Raw genomic sequence first — 22894 nt, forward strand, 5'->3', positions numbered from 1 at the left:
CCTGGTCATCTGCTTCACAATACTATTCCTACACAAGTGCTCAGAATACTTTCAATAGTATTACAAATAACAAGTAAGTCAACCCTGGTCACCTGCTTCACAATACTATTCATACACAAGTGCTCAGAATACTTTCAATAGTATGCCAAATAACAAGTAAGTCCTGTTGAGAGACCCTGGTCATCTGCTTCACAATACTATTCATACACAAGTGCTCAGAATACTTATAATAGTATTACAAATAACAAGTAAGTCAACCCTGGTCATCTGGTTCACAATACTATTCATACACAAGTGCTCAGAATACTTATAATAGTATTACAAATAACAAGTAAGTCAACCTTGGTCATCTGCTTCACAATACTATTCATACACAAGTGCTCAGAATACTTATAATAGTATTACAAATAACAAGTAAGTCAACCCTGGTCATCTGCTTCACAATACTATTCATACACAAGTGCTCAGAATACTTATAATAGTATTACAAATAACAAGTAAGTCAACCTTGATCATCTGCTTCACAATACTATTCATACACAAGTGCTCAGAATACTTATAATAGTATTACAAATAACAAGTAAGTCAACCCTGGTCATCTGGTTCACAATACTATTCATACACAAGTGCTCAGAATACTTATAATAGTATTACAAATAACAAGTAAGTCAACCTTGATCATCTGCTTCACAATACTATTCATACACAAGTGCTCAGAATACTTATAATAGTATTACAAATAACAAGTAAGTCAACCCTGGTCATCTACTTCACAATACTATTCAAACACAAGTGCTCAGAATACTTATAATAGTATTACAAATAACAAGTAAGTCAACCTTGATCATCTGCTTCACAATACTATTCATACACAAGTGCTCAGAATACTTATAATAGTATTACAAATAACAAGTAAGTCAACCCTGGTCATCTGCTTCACAATACTATTCCTACACAAGTGCTCAGAATACTTTCAATAGTATTACAAATAACAAGTAAGTCAACCCTGGTCATCTGCTTCACAATACTATTCATACACAAGTGCTCAGAATACTTTCAATAGTATTACAAATAACAAGTAAGTCAACCTTGGTCATCTGCTTCACAATACTATTCCTACACAAGTGCTCAGAATACTTATAATAGTATTACAAATAACAAGTAAGTCCAGTTGAGAGACCCTGGTCATCTGCTTCACAATACTATTCCTACACAAGTGCTCAGAATACTTATAATAGTATTACAAATAACAAGTAAGTCCAGTTGAGATACCCTGGTCATCTGCTTCACAATACTATTCCTACACAAGTGCTCAGAATACATTCAATAGTATTACAAATAACAAGTAAGTCAAATGTAGTTTCCAATTAGGTTGGGCCAGATACTTATTTTGCCTGATACCACATACCGGATATCTGGCTTATTTCTAATACCAGAAATGTAGCTGATATCTAAAACTGGATATCCAGTATCCGGCCAGATATTTTACACAAGTGCTACAATTTCTTTTAATTGTATTACAAATAACAAGTAGTCTTCTTGTATTTTTGTTTATCGTATTCATTTGAAATCAATTGATTTCCGGAGGATCAGAACCAGTTCTCATCCATACGAAAAAATTATGTCTAGCATCGTATTATATTTAGTTTTCTACGATTATAGAAATGTACAATCAAACCAGTTTTTTCAGCCCGTGCCTTTGGCAGACACCATGGAAACTGTCCCAATTTTGTATAACTTTTGCGGAACATGTTCCAGTTACGTCATATTTTTCTTTCCCGAAAAAGGGAAGGGGGAAAGAAAAAAAAGGGAAGGGGGGAAGAAAAAAGAGATGGGAGAAAAGGGGGTTTTCCCCATCTCTTTTGAAGAGATTTTTTTCCCCCCTTCTCTTTTTCGGGAAAGAAAAATATGACGTAACTGGAACATGTTCCGCAAAAGTTATACAAAATTGGGACAGTTTCCATGGTGTCCTTTGGCATCTTGGGGTTAAGAAAACTGATTTTAATCTTATGATTGTACATTTTATATCCGCGGAAATTTGTTTGTAATACGTTTCGAGAAATAACTATTCTGGACCCCAATTTTATAATTTCAAAGTTTATTTAACAAAGTACGATAGTAATTAATCAACAGACAAGAAATGTACAATGTATATAGTCCATATTCTAATGTATTTATTTTAAAATATTTGTCTTATTTTGATTTCCTAAGTAAATATAAAAAATACGGTAAATACTTTATTACAGAAAACAAACAAATAAAAAAAATAACTTTGTTAAATAAATCTATTTTGTATTCCATTATCTTCCAAAAAATCAAAACGGCTAATGTAATTAAACTTTTTGTTTTAGGCCCTCCTGGACAGACAACCTTATCCCAGAACAGCGAACCAATTTGCCCCCTCTGCCCCCAAGAAGACCAGCCCAACCCCCCATTAGAACATATTCAGGAGAGTTTTTAATTAAGCAGTGACTAAAAGGGCTGTTACAAACTAAATTAATCCTTATGTAAATTAAAGTTAGTGGTCGAAACGTTTAAACACTCAACTTAATAAACCAACCAATCAAAATTCAGTAATAGTCCCCAAAGTTGTTAAGATAACCAATAAGAAAACGTTATAATAAAACTTTGAGGACTAGTGTAATAGACAGTATATTGTCCCCTTTCTCTGTACAATTATACTCTAGTGGCAAGCAACGTTTAGTATTTGTAACTTTCAATATTACAATATATTTAAAAATTTAGCAAGTCATAAATAATCTTTTTTGCTGAAAATCAACAAAATTGTCCACAAGATAACTTTTTTATATTTATGTCTCGTCTTTGTACATTCTAAAATATTCCTAATGAATTTTTGAAAAAATAATAAATCAAGAATGTGTGAATTTTTACTTAACCCTTAACGGTCGGGGGGGGGCGTTGAACGCCCCCCCATCTGGTTTTTTCTATCTCATTTTCTGTGTGTGAAAGATAAAGAGCCCAAACTGCGTGACTTTTTAAGTTTGGGTATAACACATAACCGAGAGTTGAAATTTTTTGAATATCTCCATCCTGGCGGGCACAGGATGCCAGCAAACCTGGCAGGGTCATCCAGGTAAAGAGCAAAAATATTTTTTTGACTTAAAAAAAGCATTTTATCTTACCAAAATACTAAAATATCCTCTATTAGTAAATCCTAATATTAAATACAGGTGTACAAGTCAATTTCAGGTTCCAGGTATGATCCTGCAGGTCCTGATTCTCCAGGTCTCCAGAAATCTTTAAATGGCTCCTGTGGCCGCAATTTTTTACTTAGAGACTTCAAATTTTAAACTTAAGCTTTTCTTACATGTCTACATAACGTATTAAAATTTCATAAAGATCCGCCGCCGTTTTCCCGCCGACCGCCGACTGCGCCGGCTGGCAGCTGCCAAGTACAGCTGCGGCCGCTGAAATTTATATTTTGATATTTGAAATATAAAATTTACATAAAGATTAACATTTCCTGCAGGAAAATTTTTATTCTAGCTTCAAAAAAAAAAATTACAGCCGTTTGAAATTTTTAGGTAAAAAAGGACCTAAAAACAAAGGTTGTTAAATAAAAGGGTGAAGGAAGCGAAAATTGACCTTGACTTACTTAAGGTCGGAAATTCATCATAACACAGGGGACTTACACAAAAAATGTTAGCCCTCTAGCTCTAATAGGAACTGAGATAACATGGGGGGGGGCGTTGAACGCCCCCCCCCCCCCCCCCGACTGATTAAGGTGTGGCAAGGGGCCCGACTGTAAGGGGTTAAATATGTATTTTTAAAGAGAGTACGTAAAAAGGATCTAAAGGGATAAGAGAATAATCGAAATGTACATCTACAATGATGATACACAAAATTACCCTTCTGTAGATTAAAAATAGTGGTTGAAACGTCTGAACAGTCAATTTAATGAATCAACCAATAAACGGTCCCCAAAATTGTTTAGCAAACGAATAAGAACACTTTATTATAAATTTTTGGGGACTAGTGTAATAAACAGCCATTGTCCTCTCTCTCTCTCTAAATAAATTGTGTAAAACAACAATCTTGAAACATTACATGTCTAAATATATTTCAACAAGAAAAATTAGAATTTAGACTTTTCAATAAAGAAAGAATTTCAACATTTTTCCAGCAAATAGCATTGCCTAACTGATGCGTGAAGGCTAGAAAAAATATGGATTGCTACTCGTTAGAAAATACTTTAACATCTATACATCTCCTATCACATTTCAATTTTTGAATTTTTAAATTTGTGTGTCAATTTCTTACCTCAAATGCATATATTTATGCATTTATTTAATTAATATTCTTATAATTGACAAAAGTTGTCAAAAACTTTAATTTATGTCAAAAATTGTATGTACATAAAATTTTCTTTGCAAAAATAATTTGGATGAAAATTATTCTATACAGGAGAAAAAGCCCATATGCATATTTTCACAACCTTTTTTTTGTTTCAACGTCTAGTAATAATTAATAATAGAGTGCTTTTTATGTTTTAAAAAATTAGATTTATATATGAAGTCAGATCTTAAGTTGTATTTTTATTTTTAAGTAAATAATTTTGTTGTGCTATGAAAATCAAAATGATCACAAATACTGTTGACAATTCAAAATTTTGACATCTTACTAGTTTTAATCTTATCATTCTTATTTGGTTGTAGTTTAAATGGTAGGTCCGGCTCTCAGGCATATCTCAAATTTGGCGAACTTAAAACTTTGCAACGCCTTAATAGAAATTAATTTTTTCTGTTTAGAATATTTACATTCCATATTAAAATGCACTAAAAATTATCAAAATATTTCATTTTGTACAGCAAAAACGTTAATTTGATTTTAAAAATTAGCGATGGTATCGGAGACAACTTCGCAGGAAACTAAATAAAATTCGTGTTACACCTCTGATGACTTTAGAGTTTAAGTTTTTAGTAGCGAATTTACTCTATGTTAAACCCTAAACGGTATATACCCTTCTGGAAGGACGGACAGACGGACGAACAGGAAAGTGGACGGACGGACAAACAGACAGACGGACGGACGGACGGACGGACAGACGAACGGACAGACGGACGGACAGACAGACAGACGGACGGACAGACAGACGGATGGACGGACGGGCAGACAGACGGACGTACATTTCGAATTATAGAGTAGACGGACAGAGGGACGGACGGACAGACAGAAGGACGGACAGACTGACGGACAGACGGACGGACAGACAAAAGGACGGACGGACAGACAGACGGAGGGACAGACGGATGGAAGAACAGATGGACGGACAGACAAACAGACAGACAGATGGGCGGACAGACGGGCGGATAGACGGATGGACAGACGGACGGATAGACGGACGGACAGACGGACGGACAGACAGACGATCATACGGACAAATGGACAGACAGACGGACAGACGGACAAACAGACGGACAGACGGACAGATGGACTGACGGGGCAGACGGACGGACGGACATTTCGAATTATAGAGTAGCTTCGCTACTAAAAACCAGATGGGGGGAGGTGGCATTTAAGTCTCCCCCCTCCCCCCCCCCCAATTTTAAGGGGTCATTAAATTATTTTATGTAATATGGATATGGTTTCATCAAATAAATTTATTAATGATAATAAAACAAGGATGACAACATCCATAAGTAGCGAACATAAGGAAAAAGGATAAGAGGATGAATACTCACCCCTTTTTCATGGTAAAATACTACTTCCCCATCCTTAAATTTAGAAGCAGACGAAAATCAAAAACCGCCCAGGGCTTTTTGTAAGTCAATCATAAATAATAATGTGAATAAAAAGAAAAGCGATATTTAGCAAACAGCCGTGGGCGGTCAGAATCAGCTGAATGTTCATTATGAAAAAAATTTCCCCCTTTTTAGAAATAGAAGGATTCATCTTTCATGAACAAATTTTTTAAAATAAAAATAAAATTCTATGTAATTTTTAATTAAAACATTAAAACGAAAATATCTAATCTAATATTCTTGCCCTAAATATGGAAATAGTAAATAGTAAAAAAATATTTTTTTTAATAATTTTTAATCCTCCCATTTGAAAAGTAGTGGAATAGCAATAAATTTTAGCGCGGCAACAGCGCTGAGTAGGCCTCTAGGCCCACTGCCTATTTTCGTCTTCTAGTTGCTTCGATTCCTCTCTTTTATTTTTTTCTCTATGGTAGCGAAGCACAAAAAAATCGTAGAGGGGAATGTGTACAAGTAGATTTAAGGTGTATTTTTTAAAATGAAGAATAGATTTTTCGGAGAAAATAAACACGAAACCTTGTTTTATTTTGTACAATGACGACATAAAAGATGCTCATAAGAATGGGAAAAATTATTTTGATTCTGATATTCAAAAAAAAGTTTGAAAATTGGACACCAAAGAAATGGGGAAACATATAAAACATATAAAAATAGCCCAAAATCTGCTAAAAGGCAGTCTGACTGCTATGTTTGTTTTCTTAAAACGACGGAATATTTAATTTTGATATCTAGAACTAAAAAAGTTTTGAAAATCGGACCATAAACACTAAAGATATGGAGAAAAATGTGAAAAATATAAAAATAGCCTAAAACCTGCAAAAAGGCAGTCAGACCGTCATGGTTGTTATCTTTAATTGACGGGAAATTTAATTTTGATATCTGTAAATGAAAAAAATTTTTAAATCGGACCATAAACACCAGATATGGAGAAAAAATAGAAAAATAGAAAATAGCCTAAAACCTGCTAAAAAGGAGTCCGACTTGCATCCATGTTTTATACTTGATTATGCTACATATTAATAAGATTGTTGACAAGAAATTTCAGCCTTCTATCTTAAACAGGAGCCGAGAAAATCGTTTCCCCTATTCTGTCTCAGATGGACGGACAGACATTTCAAGTTATAGAGTAGCTTCGCTACTTACTAATAAGGGGGGGGGCAGCAGTTCTGACACTTTTGCGTAAACAGGGAGCATAGGCTTTGTCTTAGGAGTGAGAGGATGGGTTACTAAAGAAAAAAGTTTAGTTTTGGGGTGTATTTTCCTTATATTTAAAATTTTTTTGAAAGGTCTCCAGGTTCAGGTGCTGCAGGCTGGAAGGTCACTTCTGGCATGTGTAAATGAAAAAAAATTAGTTTGAAGAGTTAGAGATCAACTTATTAAACCAAATATGCATCTTTTGGGATTTTATGAGCATATATGAAGAAAAAATAAAAAACAGCTTCCAGGTTCAGGTCCTGCAGGCCTCCAGGTGAATTCTGGACAGGTAAAAACTGAAAATTTTTAATTTTGAAGTTAGAACAAAACTCATTAAACAATAGTTGCTACTTTATGGATGGTATGAACTAATTTGATGAAAAATTTGAAATCGGGCTCCAGGTTCAGGTAGTGCAGGCCTCCAGGTAAATTCTGGACAGGTAAAAACTGAAAAATTTCAGTTTTAAAGTTAGAGCATAACTTCTTTAACAAAAGTTGCTACTTTATGGATAGTATTAACTCATGTGAAGAAAAATTTGAAATCAGGCTTCAGGTTCAGATACTGCAGGCCTCCAGGTGGATCCTGGACAGGTAAAAACTAAAAATTTTCACTTTTAAAGTTAGAGCATAACTTCTTAAACAAAAGTTGCTACTTTATGTATAATAGGTATTAACTCATTTGAAGAAAAATTTGAAATCGATTACAAATTTTTCTTTAAATTATTTAATACCATACATAAAGTAGTAACTTTTGTTAAATAAGTTTTGTTTAAACTTCAAAGGTATTATTTTTAGTTTTTACCTGTCCAGAATCCACCTGGGGGCCCGCAAGAACCTGGAGCCTGATTTAAAATTCTGCTTCTAATGAGTTCATAATATCCATAAAGTAACGACTTATATTACATAAGTTTTGTTCTAACTTCAAAAGTAAAATTTTTCAGTTTTTACCTGTCCAGAATTCACATGGAGGCCTGCAGTACCTGAACCTAGAGCCCGATTTCAAATTTATCTTCAAATTGGTTAATACTATCCATAAAGTAGCAAATTTTGTTAAATAAGTTATGCTCTAACTTCAAAAGTAAAAATTTTTAGTTTTTAACCTGTCCAGGATCCAGCTGGAGGCCTGCAGTACCTGAACCTGGAGCCCGATTTCAAATTTATCTTCAAATTGGTTAATCCTTATACTAAAGTAACAGGGTGTTTGTCTGTTTGTCTGTACCAAAGGATCTCGCTAACCACTGAATCGATCGGGTTCGTCTTAAAAGGGTATATTCTCATAGGTCCCGGCAAGGTTTTTAACTATTTTGGGGTAGGGTACTACCACCTTCCCAAGAGAAATAAAAAAAAAATCAAAATTTTTTTTACGTTTCTTGATTTTAGAAAGAGAGTTAAATGCAAACATAAACGTCAAAAGCAACATAGACATTTATATTTTAAATATAAAAAAAAACATTTAAAGTGCCACTAGAGGCCTCTAGGGGCGTAGCCGCTATTACTATCCATAAAGTAGCAACTTTTGTTAAATAAGTTATGCTCTAATTTTAAAACTGAAAATTTTTTGTTTTACCTGTCCAGGATCCACCTGGAGGCCTGCAGTACCTAAACCTGGAGCCCGATTTCAAATTTTTCTTCAAATGAGTAAATACTATCCATAAAGTAGCAACTTTTGTTAAATAAGTTATGCTCTAACTTTAAAACTGAAAATTTTTAGTTTTACCTTTCCAGGATCCACCTGGAGGCCTGCAGTACCTGAACTTGGAGCCTGATTTCAAGTTTTTCTTCAAATATGTAAATACTGTCCATAAAGTAGCAACTTTTGTTAAGTTAGTTTTGTTCTAACTTCAAAAGTAAAAATTTTAATTTTTTAACTTTCCAGAATTTACCTGGAGGCCAGCAGGACCTAAACCTGGAGCCCAATTTCAAATTTTTCTTCAAATTAGTTCATACCATCTATAAAGTAGGAACTTTTGTTAAGTTAGTTTTGTTCTAACTTCAAAAGTAAAAATTTTCAGTATTTACCAGTCCAGAATTCACCTGGAGGCCTGCAGGACCTGAAACTGGAGCCCGATTTCAAATTTTTATTCAATTTAGTTTATACTATCCATAAACTAGCAACTTTTGTACAATAAGTTTTGTTCTAACTATAAAATTAAAAAAATTTCAGTTTTTACCTGACCAGAATTCACCTGGAGGCCTGCAGGACCTGAACCTGGAGGCTGATTTTTTTTCTTCATATATGCTCATGACATCCCAAAAGATGCATATTTGGTTTAATAAGTTGATCTCTAACTCTTCAAACATTTTTTTTTTATTTATACCTGTCCAGAAGTGACCTTCCAGCCTGCAGCACCTGAACCTGGAAATCTATCAAAAAAATTAAATATAAGGAAAATACACCCCAAAACTAAACTTTTTTCTTTATTAATCTATTCTCTCACTCCAAAGACAAAGCCTATGCTCCCTGTTTACGCAAAAGTGTCAGAACTGCTGCCCCCCTTAACAAAATTCACCTAGAATTGCCCTTTGGCACATATCTTATAACATAACTCCTCATTTTAACAACAACCAAACATGGAAGCCAACATCCATATAAGCAAAGCTCTGAAATGGTAGGACAAACAAACATTAACACTTGTAGAGTGTCAGAACTTAATAAGCAGAATTTTAAACATAAGTCAAAAAAAATTGTAAGTACATTTATTAAATTTGATGCAAATCTTCTGACATTTTTAACTTGATTGTAGAGATGCTTTGCTTATAACATTGTACCTTGTTGTAATAGGAATCAGTATCCCAAAAATCAGCTGAATAGAGTAATCATAACATAAAAAAATTTTATTATAAGTAAAAAATCATCATGTTTTAAATGGACTTTCTGGTAACAATATAAAGTTGTTACACTTTCTAAATTATACCTAATTTTTATAGAAATCAACATGTAAAGTTTAAAATTGATAGGACAATTCTAACCTGTTTATATTAACCAGAATAGCTAACTGTCCCAGAATAAAATAAACTCACATACAGACGGACAGACCATAATTATAGAAAAGCATTGCTTTAAAAAAAAACTAATATGTATTTACTCACTGACAGTAAAAAACTGATTCGTTTTCCAATATTTTTTACAAAAGAAGAAAAAAGTTACGATGAAAGTTACGATCTCATTTGAACACATGCGAACGCAATCGAATTAAGGTCACTAAGGAATTAAATTTATTTAAATATATATAAATACATTATTAAACAGATTTTTATTTTTTTTATTTTAATTATTGGTGGTAAATAAACCACTTTTTTGAACGCCCCCATAAAATGTTCCCATGTATAAATTAAAGAATTATTTCTCTTAAAGAAAACATGGAGGCTATTAAGTACATAGATTAATTTTTTTTTTCTTCTTAGTATTTAAGTTAATTTTTGTAACAAACTTGGAAAAGAAGCTTTCAAGATTTTAATAATCAACAATTATTTCTTTTAAAAAAAATAATTTAGATATCTGAAAATTTGCCGTAAGTTCTCAGTTGGTAAAAAAAAAATAATTTCTTGTAGCGGGGCTACTCTATTACTATTAATATTACAGAAATTTTACATGAGTATTAAAGTAAATATCATAAGATTAGCACCAGTTTTGTTAGCTCAGGATTCGGAACCTTGTTTTCACTTATTATCCACGGAAAGATGTCTATACTACGATGTGGTAAATTACTCAACAAATTTATTTAGGATCTACAATATTTTGATATATAAGATACAAAATATATTTCTTTTATTTCATGAAAAAAATATTTTCTACTTTTCATCCCTTTTGTCCTTGTTAACACAGTATAAACTTTGTACAGCAGAGAAAGAGTGGGCAATGACAATAGTCCCCAAAGTTTTAAAATAACGTTTTCTTATTAGTTGGCTTAACAATTTTGGGGATTAAGTCAATTTAAATTGGTTGCTTCATTAGGTTGAGCGTCACACTTTTCAACAACAAATTTTAATCTACAGAAGGGGTTATTGTAAGTATCATCATAGGGGATGTATATTGATTTATCGGCCATTGTCTTATCCCTTTAGATCCATTACACCCACTACTGTATACCCTTTCTAATATAATTTGCTTTTGTGTATTGATGAAACAATATGCTGATGTGTTAATATGCGGAAATGACGGCACACCGTTGATTTGGTTCTTTCCCCCCCAACTTACTTGTTTCACTACGCCTCCCACAGTACAAAACTGTATAAAAGTCGTCAGAAATTAAGAACTAAAAATCATGAGATATTTGATCATGCAGGTAATGCGTGGACCTACCATATTCCCCACAACCTCTTATTTACTTACTTTACTATCATTTAAAAAATAACCTTGCGCAAAAAAAATATTTAACTACTTGTACTTAATCAACTTTTGCAGATGAAATAGGATTCGCTATTCTAACTATTTTCATGACTTCTTTTGCATAGTAAATAGTTGTTTGTTCAACTTTAAAAGCGTTTAGCTTGGGAACAAAAAATTTTAGATAAATCTCTCCAAAAGATAAATGTTTTTAAAAAATATTAAATATCAGTAATAGGATAAATATGTAGGTAGATAATAGTTATACATAAAGGGTGAGCAAAAAAATGCGTAGATTTGTAAATTTCAAATTGCGCAGCTTGTGTTAATAGTAGAAAAATGTTTCGCAAACCGTTAGAAGCGCCAAAAACTCTATTTTTTTTTGGAAATATAAGAACGGTTCCTGGGTTACAAATAATCTAGGAGGTATGTGGTAAAAAATCCCAAACTTTTCTTGCAAGTCAAGTTTTAAGTCAGTTGGAACATTTTACCACATAAGGAATCGTTCTTATATTTCCTAAAAATACACCTCAATAGCGGTTCTAACGGTATGCGTAACATTTTCTACTATTAAAAAAAGCCGCGCAATTTGAATTTTAAAAATCTACGCATTTTTTTTTTATAAAATTTTTTTATAAAATTTTATTAATGAAATCAATAATTTTCCTGTATTTATATCAATAGCAGCATTTTATTGTATTTGACAAACATACAAAAAATATTTTATTTTGTTTTATGAAAAATTCTTAATTTATGAAAAGTTGAAGAATATAAATTTGTTGCATTGTACTTTAAGACAGCTTTCTGCGGATATTAAAATAAAAACTTTTATGATTAAAACCAGTTTTGTTAGCCTGGGCCGTGGAAAATTGTCTATGATACGATGATATGCTTAGAACTGGTTCAATTCCAGCGGATATTAATTGGTTTCAAAGTCATACTAAAAAAGTAATCTTTAAAAAGTTACAATTTTTTTATTTAATTTTTGTCCAAATATCTGGATTTGATACCATTGTGTGTGAGTAATTTGTGTCCAGAAGCTTTGTAAGGAATTTATATAGCTAGACCACCAGGGATCAAAAGGGATAAGACAATGACCGATAAATTGATGTACATCCCAAAATGATTATTAACAACATTTTTGATTACAATTAGTGGTTAAAACGTTTGGACACCCAACTTGTTAATATAAAACTTTGGGACTAGTGTAATAAACAGCCTAATGTCCCCTCACTCTTTGTTACATTGTATGCATAGAAACAACTTTTTTTCGAAATTCATATATTTCTTCTCACACTAATTTGTTAATGTATTACCATAAATTATTTTTAAACAGTTTCGCCACTATTTTACAAAATCGTCATCGCTTTGTTGTCATACTTGTCCATATATCAATCAATATTAGCGTACAAACGTAATCTGATCATTCTAAAAAATTTCTTTTTTCACATCAAAATGAATTTTCAGGGAAAAAAATTTGACAGAACAAAGAAATCTCAAAAATGTGAAGACTGGAAGTTTTTGCCACTGTATGCAAATTGTGACATTATTCATTCTAATTTTTGCCTTATTTATCCATAGGAGTGGAGATTAAATTGACTTTCTTACACATATGTATATCCAAAGCAAAAAAATAATGATAATTTTCCAGTATAGCTTTGAAATCGATTAATATGCCCTGGATTAGCCATACTAAAAAATACTGCATAGCATCGAATTAAGGACAATTTTCCTTGTAGTCTACAAAACTGGTTGAAATTTCATAATTATTGATTTTATTATTCGCGGAAAGCTGTCTATAATACGACTTTTTCCAAAAATCTGTGATTGTCTTGCCCTTAAATAAAAGGTGCCTGTCTATCTGTCCGTTCGTCCGCAAGTTAGTTTAGTGAATTTTTAGATAATATAACCCTCATCGGCTATCGGCTATAGGGGGTACATTTATTCTCCTTGATTTCACCAGAGGGGAGGTTACACCCCCTTCGGTTAACTTCTGATAAATATATTATTAGTTAACTTAACAGTGTGAACCTTTAAAAAGTGCAATCTGTTTATTGTTTAGTTCGAGTCTGTAGCCCATACTTCTTGATGAGTTATCCTTGTTCTCTATACAATTCCACACCAGAATATACTACAATAACATATTAGACTCGACTATATCTTTTTAAAAGCGAATTTTTTCCATAATTAGGGTCGGTCCTTCCGTCCGTTTGATGTCCGATTGATTTGATTTTTGGTATATTGATTCCTGGGACAACAAAGTATAATGTTGTAAGCAAAGCAACTCTATAATCAAGTCCTAAATATGTTAGCATGTCCATAAACATTATTCTGTATAAAGCAGTTTTTCAACAAATTTACTTACAATTTTGCTTCAACTCTTACACATTTATATTCTGATTATTCAGTTCTGACACTATATAAGTGTTAATGTCCGTTTGTCCTACCGTTTCAGTGCTTCGCTTTTCTGGATGTTGTCATCGATATCCTTGTTTATGTCATATTTATGGATATCAAAAATCATAATGGATGTAGAATATACGTGAATATAATGTCAGGGGAAAATTATCGTAAATTTTGGTTTCTAACCAAGATATCATTTATTGGTCAGTTTGTTCATCCAGTAGGAGGGTGGGGGAATCGTAATTTCAGCCAGCTATAAGGTTAATATTATTAGAGTATATGAAAATCTGTGTTGTAAGACCCATGTAATTATAAATCCATTAGAATCATAATAAAATTTTTTAAAACTAAAGAATTATTTGTACAACCTTGATTTTATTGTATGAATTGCTTTTCCTACAAACGAAAAAGTTGGATGAAATATCTATCTATCTAACAAAAAGAATGCTGAAATATTTGAAAACTCAGATGTGAAACAAATCCATCAATACACACAATTTTATTCAGTACCTATTTTTTTCCTAAGACAATTTCAACAATTTGCCTTTTTCATGAGCAAAGCTACTCTTGGAAACAAATACATCAACTTTTTGATTTCTTAACTGGATGTGTAAAACCAATAATATTAAATTTTTAAAAACCAATACTTAAATACTTAAATATTTATTTATTGCACAGTATTGTAGAAGCTTTCCGCGCATATTAAAATGAAAAAAATACATTAAACATATTTGATAGTCCTGAAGGGCCGTAGGAAAAAGATTTCAAAACTTTAAGATTTTTTCCTCTCACAAAAAAAAGACTGAGTCTAATTAGGCCTCGACAAATAAAATTAAACTTTATTTTTACAAATTTTTTTTGCATTGAAATTTATTTTTGCTAAATAAACTATTTAAGGTCATTGACTTTAATTAAAAGAATTTTTTTGTTTCCTTTTTATTTTGTTTTAATGTATTTAAATGTGTCTGAGAGACTGTAACAAATTTTCTATTAACAAGGATGACAACATCCATAAAAGCGAAGCACTGAAACGGTAGGACAAATGGACATAAACACTTGTATTGTGTCAGAACTAAATAATCAGAATATAAATGTATAAGAGTCGGAGAAAAATTGTGAGTAAATTTGTTGAAAAACTGCTTGATACAGGATAATGTTTATGGACATACTTACATTTTTAGGACTTGATTATAGAGATGCTTCGCTTATAACATTGTACCTTGTTGTAATAGGAATCAGTTTTCATAAAATCAGAAGAATCGGATAATTTTAACATACAAAAATTTGTTGTCAAAAAAGTTAAAAATCGACTTGTTTAAAGTGGACGTAGGGACATTCTGGTAATGATTATACGATTTCTAAATCTAAACTACTAAAGGAATCACCATGCAAGGTTTAAAATCGATAGGACAATTCTAAAATACCTAAATTAACGAAAAAAGCTATCTGTCTCACACGGACCTACGGACGTACAGACCGACCCTAATTATAGAAAAGCTTTACTTTTAAAATTAGGAAAATAACAACAGTATAGTTGTATATCGCATCGTGTTATAGACAGCTCTCAGTCAGATATTAAAATAATAAATTATAACACTAAAACCAGTTAGTTAGCCTGCGGAAAAAATTGTAATAATTTTATGATTTTTATTTCAATATTCATGGAAAATACGCTTCTATACATGATTTTTAAGTATGGCTGAGAACCGGTTCTTATCAACCGGATATTAATAGGTTTCAAAGCCATCCTGGAAAATGATTTATTAAACAAGACGCTTCAACGCTTAAACATCAAAATACAGTATTCTTGAAAGAATCTATGATTTTAAAGTAATCATGGAATTTGTCATTCTTGTTATTTTAAATATCTGCGACTTTTTTTGTTGTCCTAAAATAAAGGAAATTTAATCCTAGGCTAGTGGAAATTGTAGATGTTTATCTTATATGTTAACAGCTAGTAATTTATATTTTCTTTTTCCTAAAGTTTTTTTACTGTGAGAAAAATTCTTTAGCTTAAAAACAAAGTTAAAATAAACTTTGTCCTGAAAAAAAATACTTTGTTTGTAGGATAATAATTATTTAGAAGAAAAATAAAACTTTTTCTCGTATTCATTCGAATCTGGTGGATAGGAACCGGTTCTCATCCATACGAAAAAACTATGTCTAGCATCGTATTATATCCTGTTTTCTACGAATATAGAAATGTACAATTATAAGATTAAAACCAGTTTTTTTAGCCCCGCGGAAAGCTGTTTATAATACGATGCGAGAAATAACTATTACAGGGGTAGGGGGTTCTTGTTGGATATGCAGGGAGGGAGGAGACATTGGTCTGTTTTATATTCTAGTGCTCAAATTCTTATAATAATGTTTTTGTTTGCTTATTCGTTGGCTTAATAACTTTTGTGACTTTTAATGAATTTTGATTGGTTCGTTCATTCATTTAAGTGTTCAAAGGTTTCAACCAATTGTAATTTACAGAGAGGGTAATTTTATGTATTATCATTAGGGATGTACATCGATTTATAGGCTAATGGCTTATCCCTTTAGATCCCTTGGTATTTGATATTAACTACTGCTTAATTAAACCTCTGTTGAAACCTCTCAGAAGCCCTACTCAAGAGTTCTAGAAAATTGAGAGAAAGATCCTTTTCACCCACAAGAGAACATGTTGTCATCCCAAAGTAAGATTCATAATAGATAGATAATTATGGATAGTAGATAGACAAAAAAAATTGTTCTTCTAGCTTCAAAAATAAGAAAATTACAGCCGTTTGAAATTTTTAAGTAAAAAAGAACCTAAACACAAATGTTTTTAAATAAAAGGGTGAAGGAAGCGAAAATTTACTTTAACTCACTTAAGGTCAGAAATTCATTATCAAACAAGGGACGTGCGCAATTTTTTTTAGCCCTCTAGCTCTAATAGGAACCGAGAACATCCATTGAAAAAAAGAAATAAATTTGATTATTTGTTTAGGTCTATTGACGCATATAAGGACAACAGTGACTACTACCGTGGAAAGGTTAAATCTATTTATGAACGAGAGCCGATGTTTCAAGATTTTGTTAGGTAACTTTATTTTATAAAAAAAATTCAAAGCTTTTCTAAATCATGGTTGGTCCTTCGGTAGGTCAATTCATCGATCAGTATGTATAGCTCGTATTGCTAATTTAAGTTTATTAGTATTGTCCTATCGATTTCAAACAGCAAGGTGAAAGTGCCGCAACAATATAATCCCCTTCCTGGCAAGGCCCCATAAGGGCCGATGCGTCGAATTTTTAAAATGGCTTTTGATAGGTTATTTTAAGTTAGGTTAGGTTACATTGGGTTAAGTGATTGACCCACAAGGTTAGACAATTGGCCCTGCAGGGTTAGAGAAACCAGCAGGGGCTAGAAATAGGAGAAAAGCTACTGTGAAAAAACGAAGAATCGCCCCTTAAGGTGCGTTGCCACGAAAGGGACTATACCAGCTTTTTGGATTATCTAAAATATTATAAGCGATCCATTTCTATATATTCAAAAAATAAAATGTCTTTTTGTTTGTTTTTCTAACCGTCAAAGTTTTATGCATATTGTTTTACTATATATTAGAGTATAGTTATTACAAAATTATTATCTTTTTAGAAATCTTCCTCTGACTGATCTAAATGCATTCAATACAACAGATCTATGCAGGATGAAAAAACAGTTTGCGGTAAGTTTTTCTGTTTAATATTTTATCCATTAATTCTTATATCCATTACATTGTCAATCTATATGACTCCAGATCGTCCTTGTTCTCTTTTACTTTTTTACTGATTTTACATATCATAGGATAAGGATCAACTGCAGTTCACGCTAAAATATTCCTGGTAACGAATATTTCCAAAAATCTATGAATTTTAAAAGCTGCTAGTTGCCAAACGGTTGAACGTACAGATCATGCCAGCAAACTGTTATACAAATAATCTGGAATAGCCAAGATCCAAATATGCACAGGGAAACCTTTACTGAAGTAAAAACGCATAAAAAGGTCTTTTTCGCGCATTTCTCTGCAATGCGAGATAATTATGCATTATTTATGTATGGCTATTCTAGAATATTTGTAGGCCTTCTTATGCCGCTTAAAACAGTGTGCGGGCATGATCTGTACGTTCAGCCGTTTGGCAGCTAGCAGCCTTTAAAATTCATAGATTTTTTGGAAATATTCGTTACCAGGAATATTTTACCGTTAACTGCAATTGATCCTAGGATAATTTTATACCCCTAACCAGGGTTCGACAGCCTCAGCCGAAATTATTTTTGTTTTGCATTATAGAAACCTTATAATACTGAACCTTTCTACTTTAGGCCATGGTTCAAGACCGTTGGGGACGTAAACAATTAGATGATCCTAGCGTCCCACATAACACTGCTTCTATGGTATGTTTTAAAAGCTATCTATTCTAAAACTTAAAAGGCCAATGTTTGAAGCTATAGTGTTCCTAATAATACTGATTCTATTAATGGATGTAGAATATACGTGGATATTATGACAGGGTAAAAATTGTCGTCAATTTAGGTTGCTATTTCCCTTGTCACTTAATGGTATGATCGTTCATCCAGTAGACAAGGAGAAGACGTGTTAAAGAGGGTGGGGGTCATTATTTTAGACTTCTACAAGTTTTACTTTATTAGAGTACATGATAATCTGTTGTAATATCCAAGTACTAATAATCCACTCTTCTATATGGAATGATTTTCATTGAAAACAGTAAAAGTGTCTGACTATGACGCCAGAAAAAAATAACAATTAACCAATAAGAGGCCTCTATATATTTTACCATTGTGAATACTGGCTTCTCATTGGTTAATTGTTAATTTTTTCTGACGTCATAGTCAGACACTTTTACTGTTTTGATTTTCATTTAACAACAATTTGACTATCCCAAAGTATTCGACTATTTTTATATTTCTTATTTTTCCTTTCATAACTTTTCTCTCCTAATCTTTTCATTTTTAAAAGCGAAGCTTTTCTATAATTAGGGTCGGTCCGTCCGTACGTCCGTAACGGTTAGCTTTTTTAGTTAATTTAGGCATGTTAGAATTGTCCTATCGATTTCAAATTTTGCATGATGATTCCTGTAGTAGTTAGGTACGATTTAGAAAGCGTAACAAATCTATAATCATTACCAGAATGTCCGTACGTCCATTTTAAACACGTCGATTTTTTTACTTTTTAACGACAAATTTCATGTTATCTAATAATCCGATTGATCAGATTTTTGGTATATTGATTCCTGGGACAACAAATATAATGTTATAAGCGAAGCATCTAAAGTCCTAAAAAAAGTATGTCCATAAATATTTTCCTCCATCAAGCAGTTTTTCAACAAATTTACTTACAAATTTGCTTCGACTCTTATACTTTATATTCTGATTATTCAGTTCTGACACTATACAAGTGTTAATGTCCGTTTGTCCTACCGTTTCAGTGCTTCGCTTTTATGGCTGTTGTCATCCTTGTTTAAAGACAGACATCTGCTTCGGTTTCATTATAGGAGCTTTAATTAGACAAAAAAAAACATTTATGGTAAAAGATAGATTAAATAATTTACTAAAAGAGCAAAACTAAAATAATACAGAAATTTAAAGGGATAAGACAATGGCCGATATACAAAATTAACCATTCCTGTAGATTAAAATTAGTGGTGGAAACGTTTGAACACTGAAATTTATCAAAAAAACAATCAAAGTTGCTAAACCAAAGTATAAGAATAAGTCATTAGAAAACTTTTGGGACTAGTGTAATAAACAGTCTATTGTCCCCTCTCTCTCTCTCTCGCTCTGTAAATAATGACAGAAATACATTTAAATGTGCATTATATTTTAAAAATTATATAAGCAATACGACATTCAATACAAACATGTTTATTCTAGATATTGTTTTAATGTTAAATCAACTTTAGTTATTTTTAGTAAAAACAAAAAGACACCAGAGAAACACAATTAAAGCTTAAATATGCTTAATTCTGTTTGTTTTAATGATTTGCCAAAAAGTTTAAAAATCAATTATTTATAAACTACACTAAAAGAAATTTTACATTATTATAATAGTATTGATTATCAACTATACTGTTTTAAGAGCTATTTTGTACTAATATTTTTTCTGCAAATTCTCATTTTCGCATTTTGCAATAATCCAAAGAATCTGTTCTAAACTCTGATATCAATTTTAGTCTATCTATCTATCTTTTAACACAATTTTAAACAAGTCAAAATTTTATTCTTGTTACATCAAACTTTAGTGAAAATCTGTATATAATCATTTAGTAGACATAATCTTAGTCTAACTATCTATCTACCATATTCCTATCTATTTATATATTTAACTATCTAAATCTATCTATCTATCTATTTATGTATGTAGACCTACTCCTGGTCTAACTATCTGTCCCGCCCCGAGCCGAAGAGTGTTGTCCTGGCTGATAAATACAGGTACAGGTAAGTTATATTTGAAAACAAGGATGACAACATCCATAAAAAAGCGAACCTCGGGAACGGTAGAACAAACGAACGAGTGTTAGGACTAAGCCCAAAATACACAACTTTTGCACCACGTCGTCTTCCTGAGACGTTATATTCTCCATCTCTTTTTTAGGGATTTTCTTTTCCACTTTTCCTCTCATATCCCTCATTTTATGACGTCACAGGAAGACGACGTTGTGCAAAAGTTATGTATTTTGGGCTTCGTCAGTGTCAGAATTACAAGTTACTGTTTATGGGACATACTTACATTTTTTGGTCTTAATTTAGAGATGCTTCGCTTGTAACATTGTTTAGAATAGGAAGGACAATTTTAAAGAATCTAAATAAAGAAAAATCTAACCTTACGGACAGATCGACCCTAATTACAGAAAAGCTTTTCTTTGAAAAAAAACGTCTGAATAAAAAAACTTTGGATCAACTGCAGTTCACGTTGAAATATTCCTGGTAACGAATATTTCCAAAATCTATGAATTTTAAAGCCTTCTAGCTGCCAAACGGCCGAACGTACATATTATACCCATACACTATTTAAAGCGGCATAAGACTTATAAAAAAATCTGGAATTGCTAAGATCCATCATCCAATGATGCACAGGGAAAGCTTCAGTGAAGAAAAAACGCGTAAAATTGGTCTTTTTCTGCAAGATAATTATGCATTTTTGATTTATGGCTATTCCAGATTTTTTGTAGGCCTTCTTATGCCGCTTAAAACAGTGTGCGGACATGATCTGTACGTTCAGCCGTTTGGCACAAAGCAACCTTCATAGATATTTTGGAAATATTCGTTACCAGGAATATTTTACCGTGAACTGCGGTTGATCCTGGTATTTTGATAAAAATAAGGGCGTCGGTTATATCTTTAAGCATAAATGAAATAGTTGTGTTTTCACAAAATAAAACTGATTTAAATAGATGCTGACAAAGTCTTAAATGTGTAGAATATTTAGGAATATTTTAATAAAAATAATTATTTTTAGAAGCCGGACCCCTGCCCCAATGCCGAGGATATATGTTTACCATAGGTAAGATTTTAATGTTAATTAACTATTCTTTGTTAGGATTTTATATTTATGACTTTAAAAAAGTAAAACTTTAAAAAAAGCAATACTATTCAAAAACATAGCGAAGAAAAGCTTTTCTATAATTAGGGTCGGTCCGTCCGTACGTCCGTGACGGTAGCTTTTTTCGTTATTTTAGGCACGTTAGAATTGTCCTATCGATTTCAAATTTTTCATGGTGATGCCTATAGTAGTTAGATACAATTTAGAAGGCGTAGCAACTCTAAAATTGGTACCAGAATGTCCGTATGTCCATTTTCAACATGATGATTTTTCCATTTTTTTATATGATCTAATTATCCGATTGATCTGATTTTTGGTATACTGATTCATGGGGCGAGGCTACTCTATAACCAAAATTTATAATTTTGTTTTAGGAGTACCCTGTAGAGAAAAACGACCAAAACACGAATTACAAAAAAGTTAACAGAAGATCATGAACCTAGATTATCATATAAAGGGTTATTTTATTAGTTACCTAACCCTACAGAGTTATACAATATACATACATACTGTAAAATGTTCAGTTCCATTTATATTCTAAAATACAATCTAAAATTGCTCATTTTTGTCATTGGCGGATTAATTTGATAAAGCTGCAATAGAATCAGGGGAAATTTTCTTTAAAATCCTCCAAAAAGTTTCTTACACCCTGATAAATTGTAATTGTAAATAACATGTGCCTATACATTATATACATAAAATGTAACAAATATAATTATTTTTGTAGATTTATTTTAATTGCGAATACGAGAGCGAAATAAATGCTAATTTTACAAAATGTTTGTTTATTGAGGTGAGGCTACTCTTTAATATGCCTTAATTTAAGTCTCGTCTACAATTATTGCTATAAATTTTCTTGCTTTTTATTTTGATATTTTAAATCTCAATTTTTTCTACGAAAATTCATAAGAGCATTTTTATTTTTAGTAGCGAAGCTACTCTATAATTCAATTTGTCTGTCCGTCAGTCCGTCCGTCCGTAACGCTATGGGGAAATGGAATTTACTCAGCTCCTATAAAAGATAGAATGCTGAAATTGTTTGACAACATTCCCATCATTAATTAAAGAGCACAACTAACTATAAAACATCAATAGCGGTCGGACGGCATTTCCCGTCGTTTGAAGAAAATAACTTTGAAGGTCAGACTGCCTTTTTGCAGGTTTTTGGCTATTTTATATTTTTTACATTTTCCCCCATTTCTTTGGTGTTTTTAGTCCGATTTAAAAAAATTTCAGTTAAGATATCAAAATTAAATTTCCCGTCGTTTGAAGAATACAACAATGACGGTCAGTCCCATCCACGAATTTTTTTGCTTCACTACTTATGGATGTTGTCATCCTTGTTATTTTTAATTCTATTTATGATTAGTTAGAATCAAATCTACTCTATGTCTCATCTTAATCTATGTGTCTTCTTTGAAGCGTATTGTACTCCGCTGAAAGATTGAACTTGAAGAAATAAAAATTGATTTTTCCATCTAAATTTATTTGGCTATTTTATTTTCTGTCATGAATTATCTCAAAGATATAGAGTATTTTGAACTGTATTAAAGTAGAATTACATGTTCTTTGATGGGTAATTTTTTTTCTCCGTTGTATTATATTTTTGAGGAATAGTCCCT

At 32.0% G+C, this 22894-nt stretch overlaps 1 protein-coding gene across 1 annotated transcript; it reads left to right on the forward strand.

Moving 5' to 3' along the window:
* Window positions 1–142: 142 nt before the first annotated feature.
* Window positions 143–22050, forward strand: LOC145324099 (uncharacterized). Its single transcript, XM_080166731.1, has 10 exons — window positions 143–156; window positions 1259–1345; window positions 2352–2445; window positions 16309–16388; window positions 16682–16774; window positions 17330–17399; window positions 18035–18106; window positions 20094–20167; window positions 21189–21233; window positions 21647–22050. Exons 1-10 carry the CDS (start codon window positions 143–145, stop codon window positions 21657–21659), a joined length of 642 nt encoding a protein of 213 aa, XP_080022857.1. The 3' UTR covers window positions 21660–22050.
* The last annotated feature ends 844 nt before the right edge of the window (window positions 22051–22894 follow it).

This window comes from Acartia tonsa, chromosome 7, assembly GCF_053477335.1.
Source record: "Acartia tonsa isolate MP-2025a chromosome 7, ASM5347733v1, whole genome shotgun sequence".
NCBI classification, from domain to species: domain Eukaryota; kingdom Metazoa; phylum Arthropoda; class Copepoda; order Calanoida; family Acartiidae; genus Acartia; species Acartia tonsa.

What these genes read in the sequence shown, in the direction of transcription:
- LOC145324099 (XM_080166731.1), top strand. An exon ending in CACATAACACTGCTTCTATG is followed by an intron (nt 18,107 to 20,093) that starts GTATGTTTTAAA and finishes TTATGTATGTAG; the next exon opens with ACCTACTCCTGGTCTAACTA. An exon ending in GCTGATAAATACAGGTACAG is followed by an intron (nt 20,168 to 21,188) that starts GTAAGTTATATT and finishes AATTATTTTTAG; the next exon opens with AAGCCGGACCCCTGCCCCAA.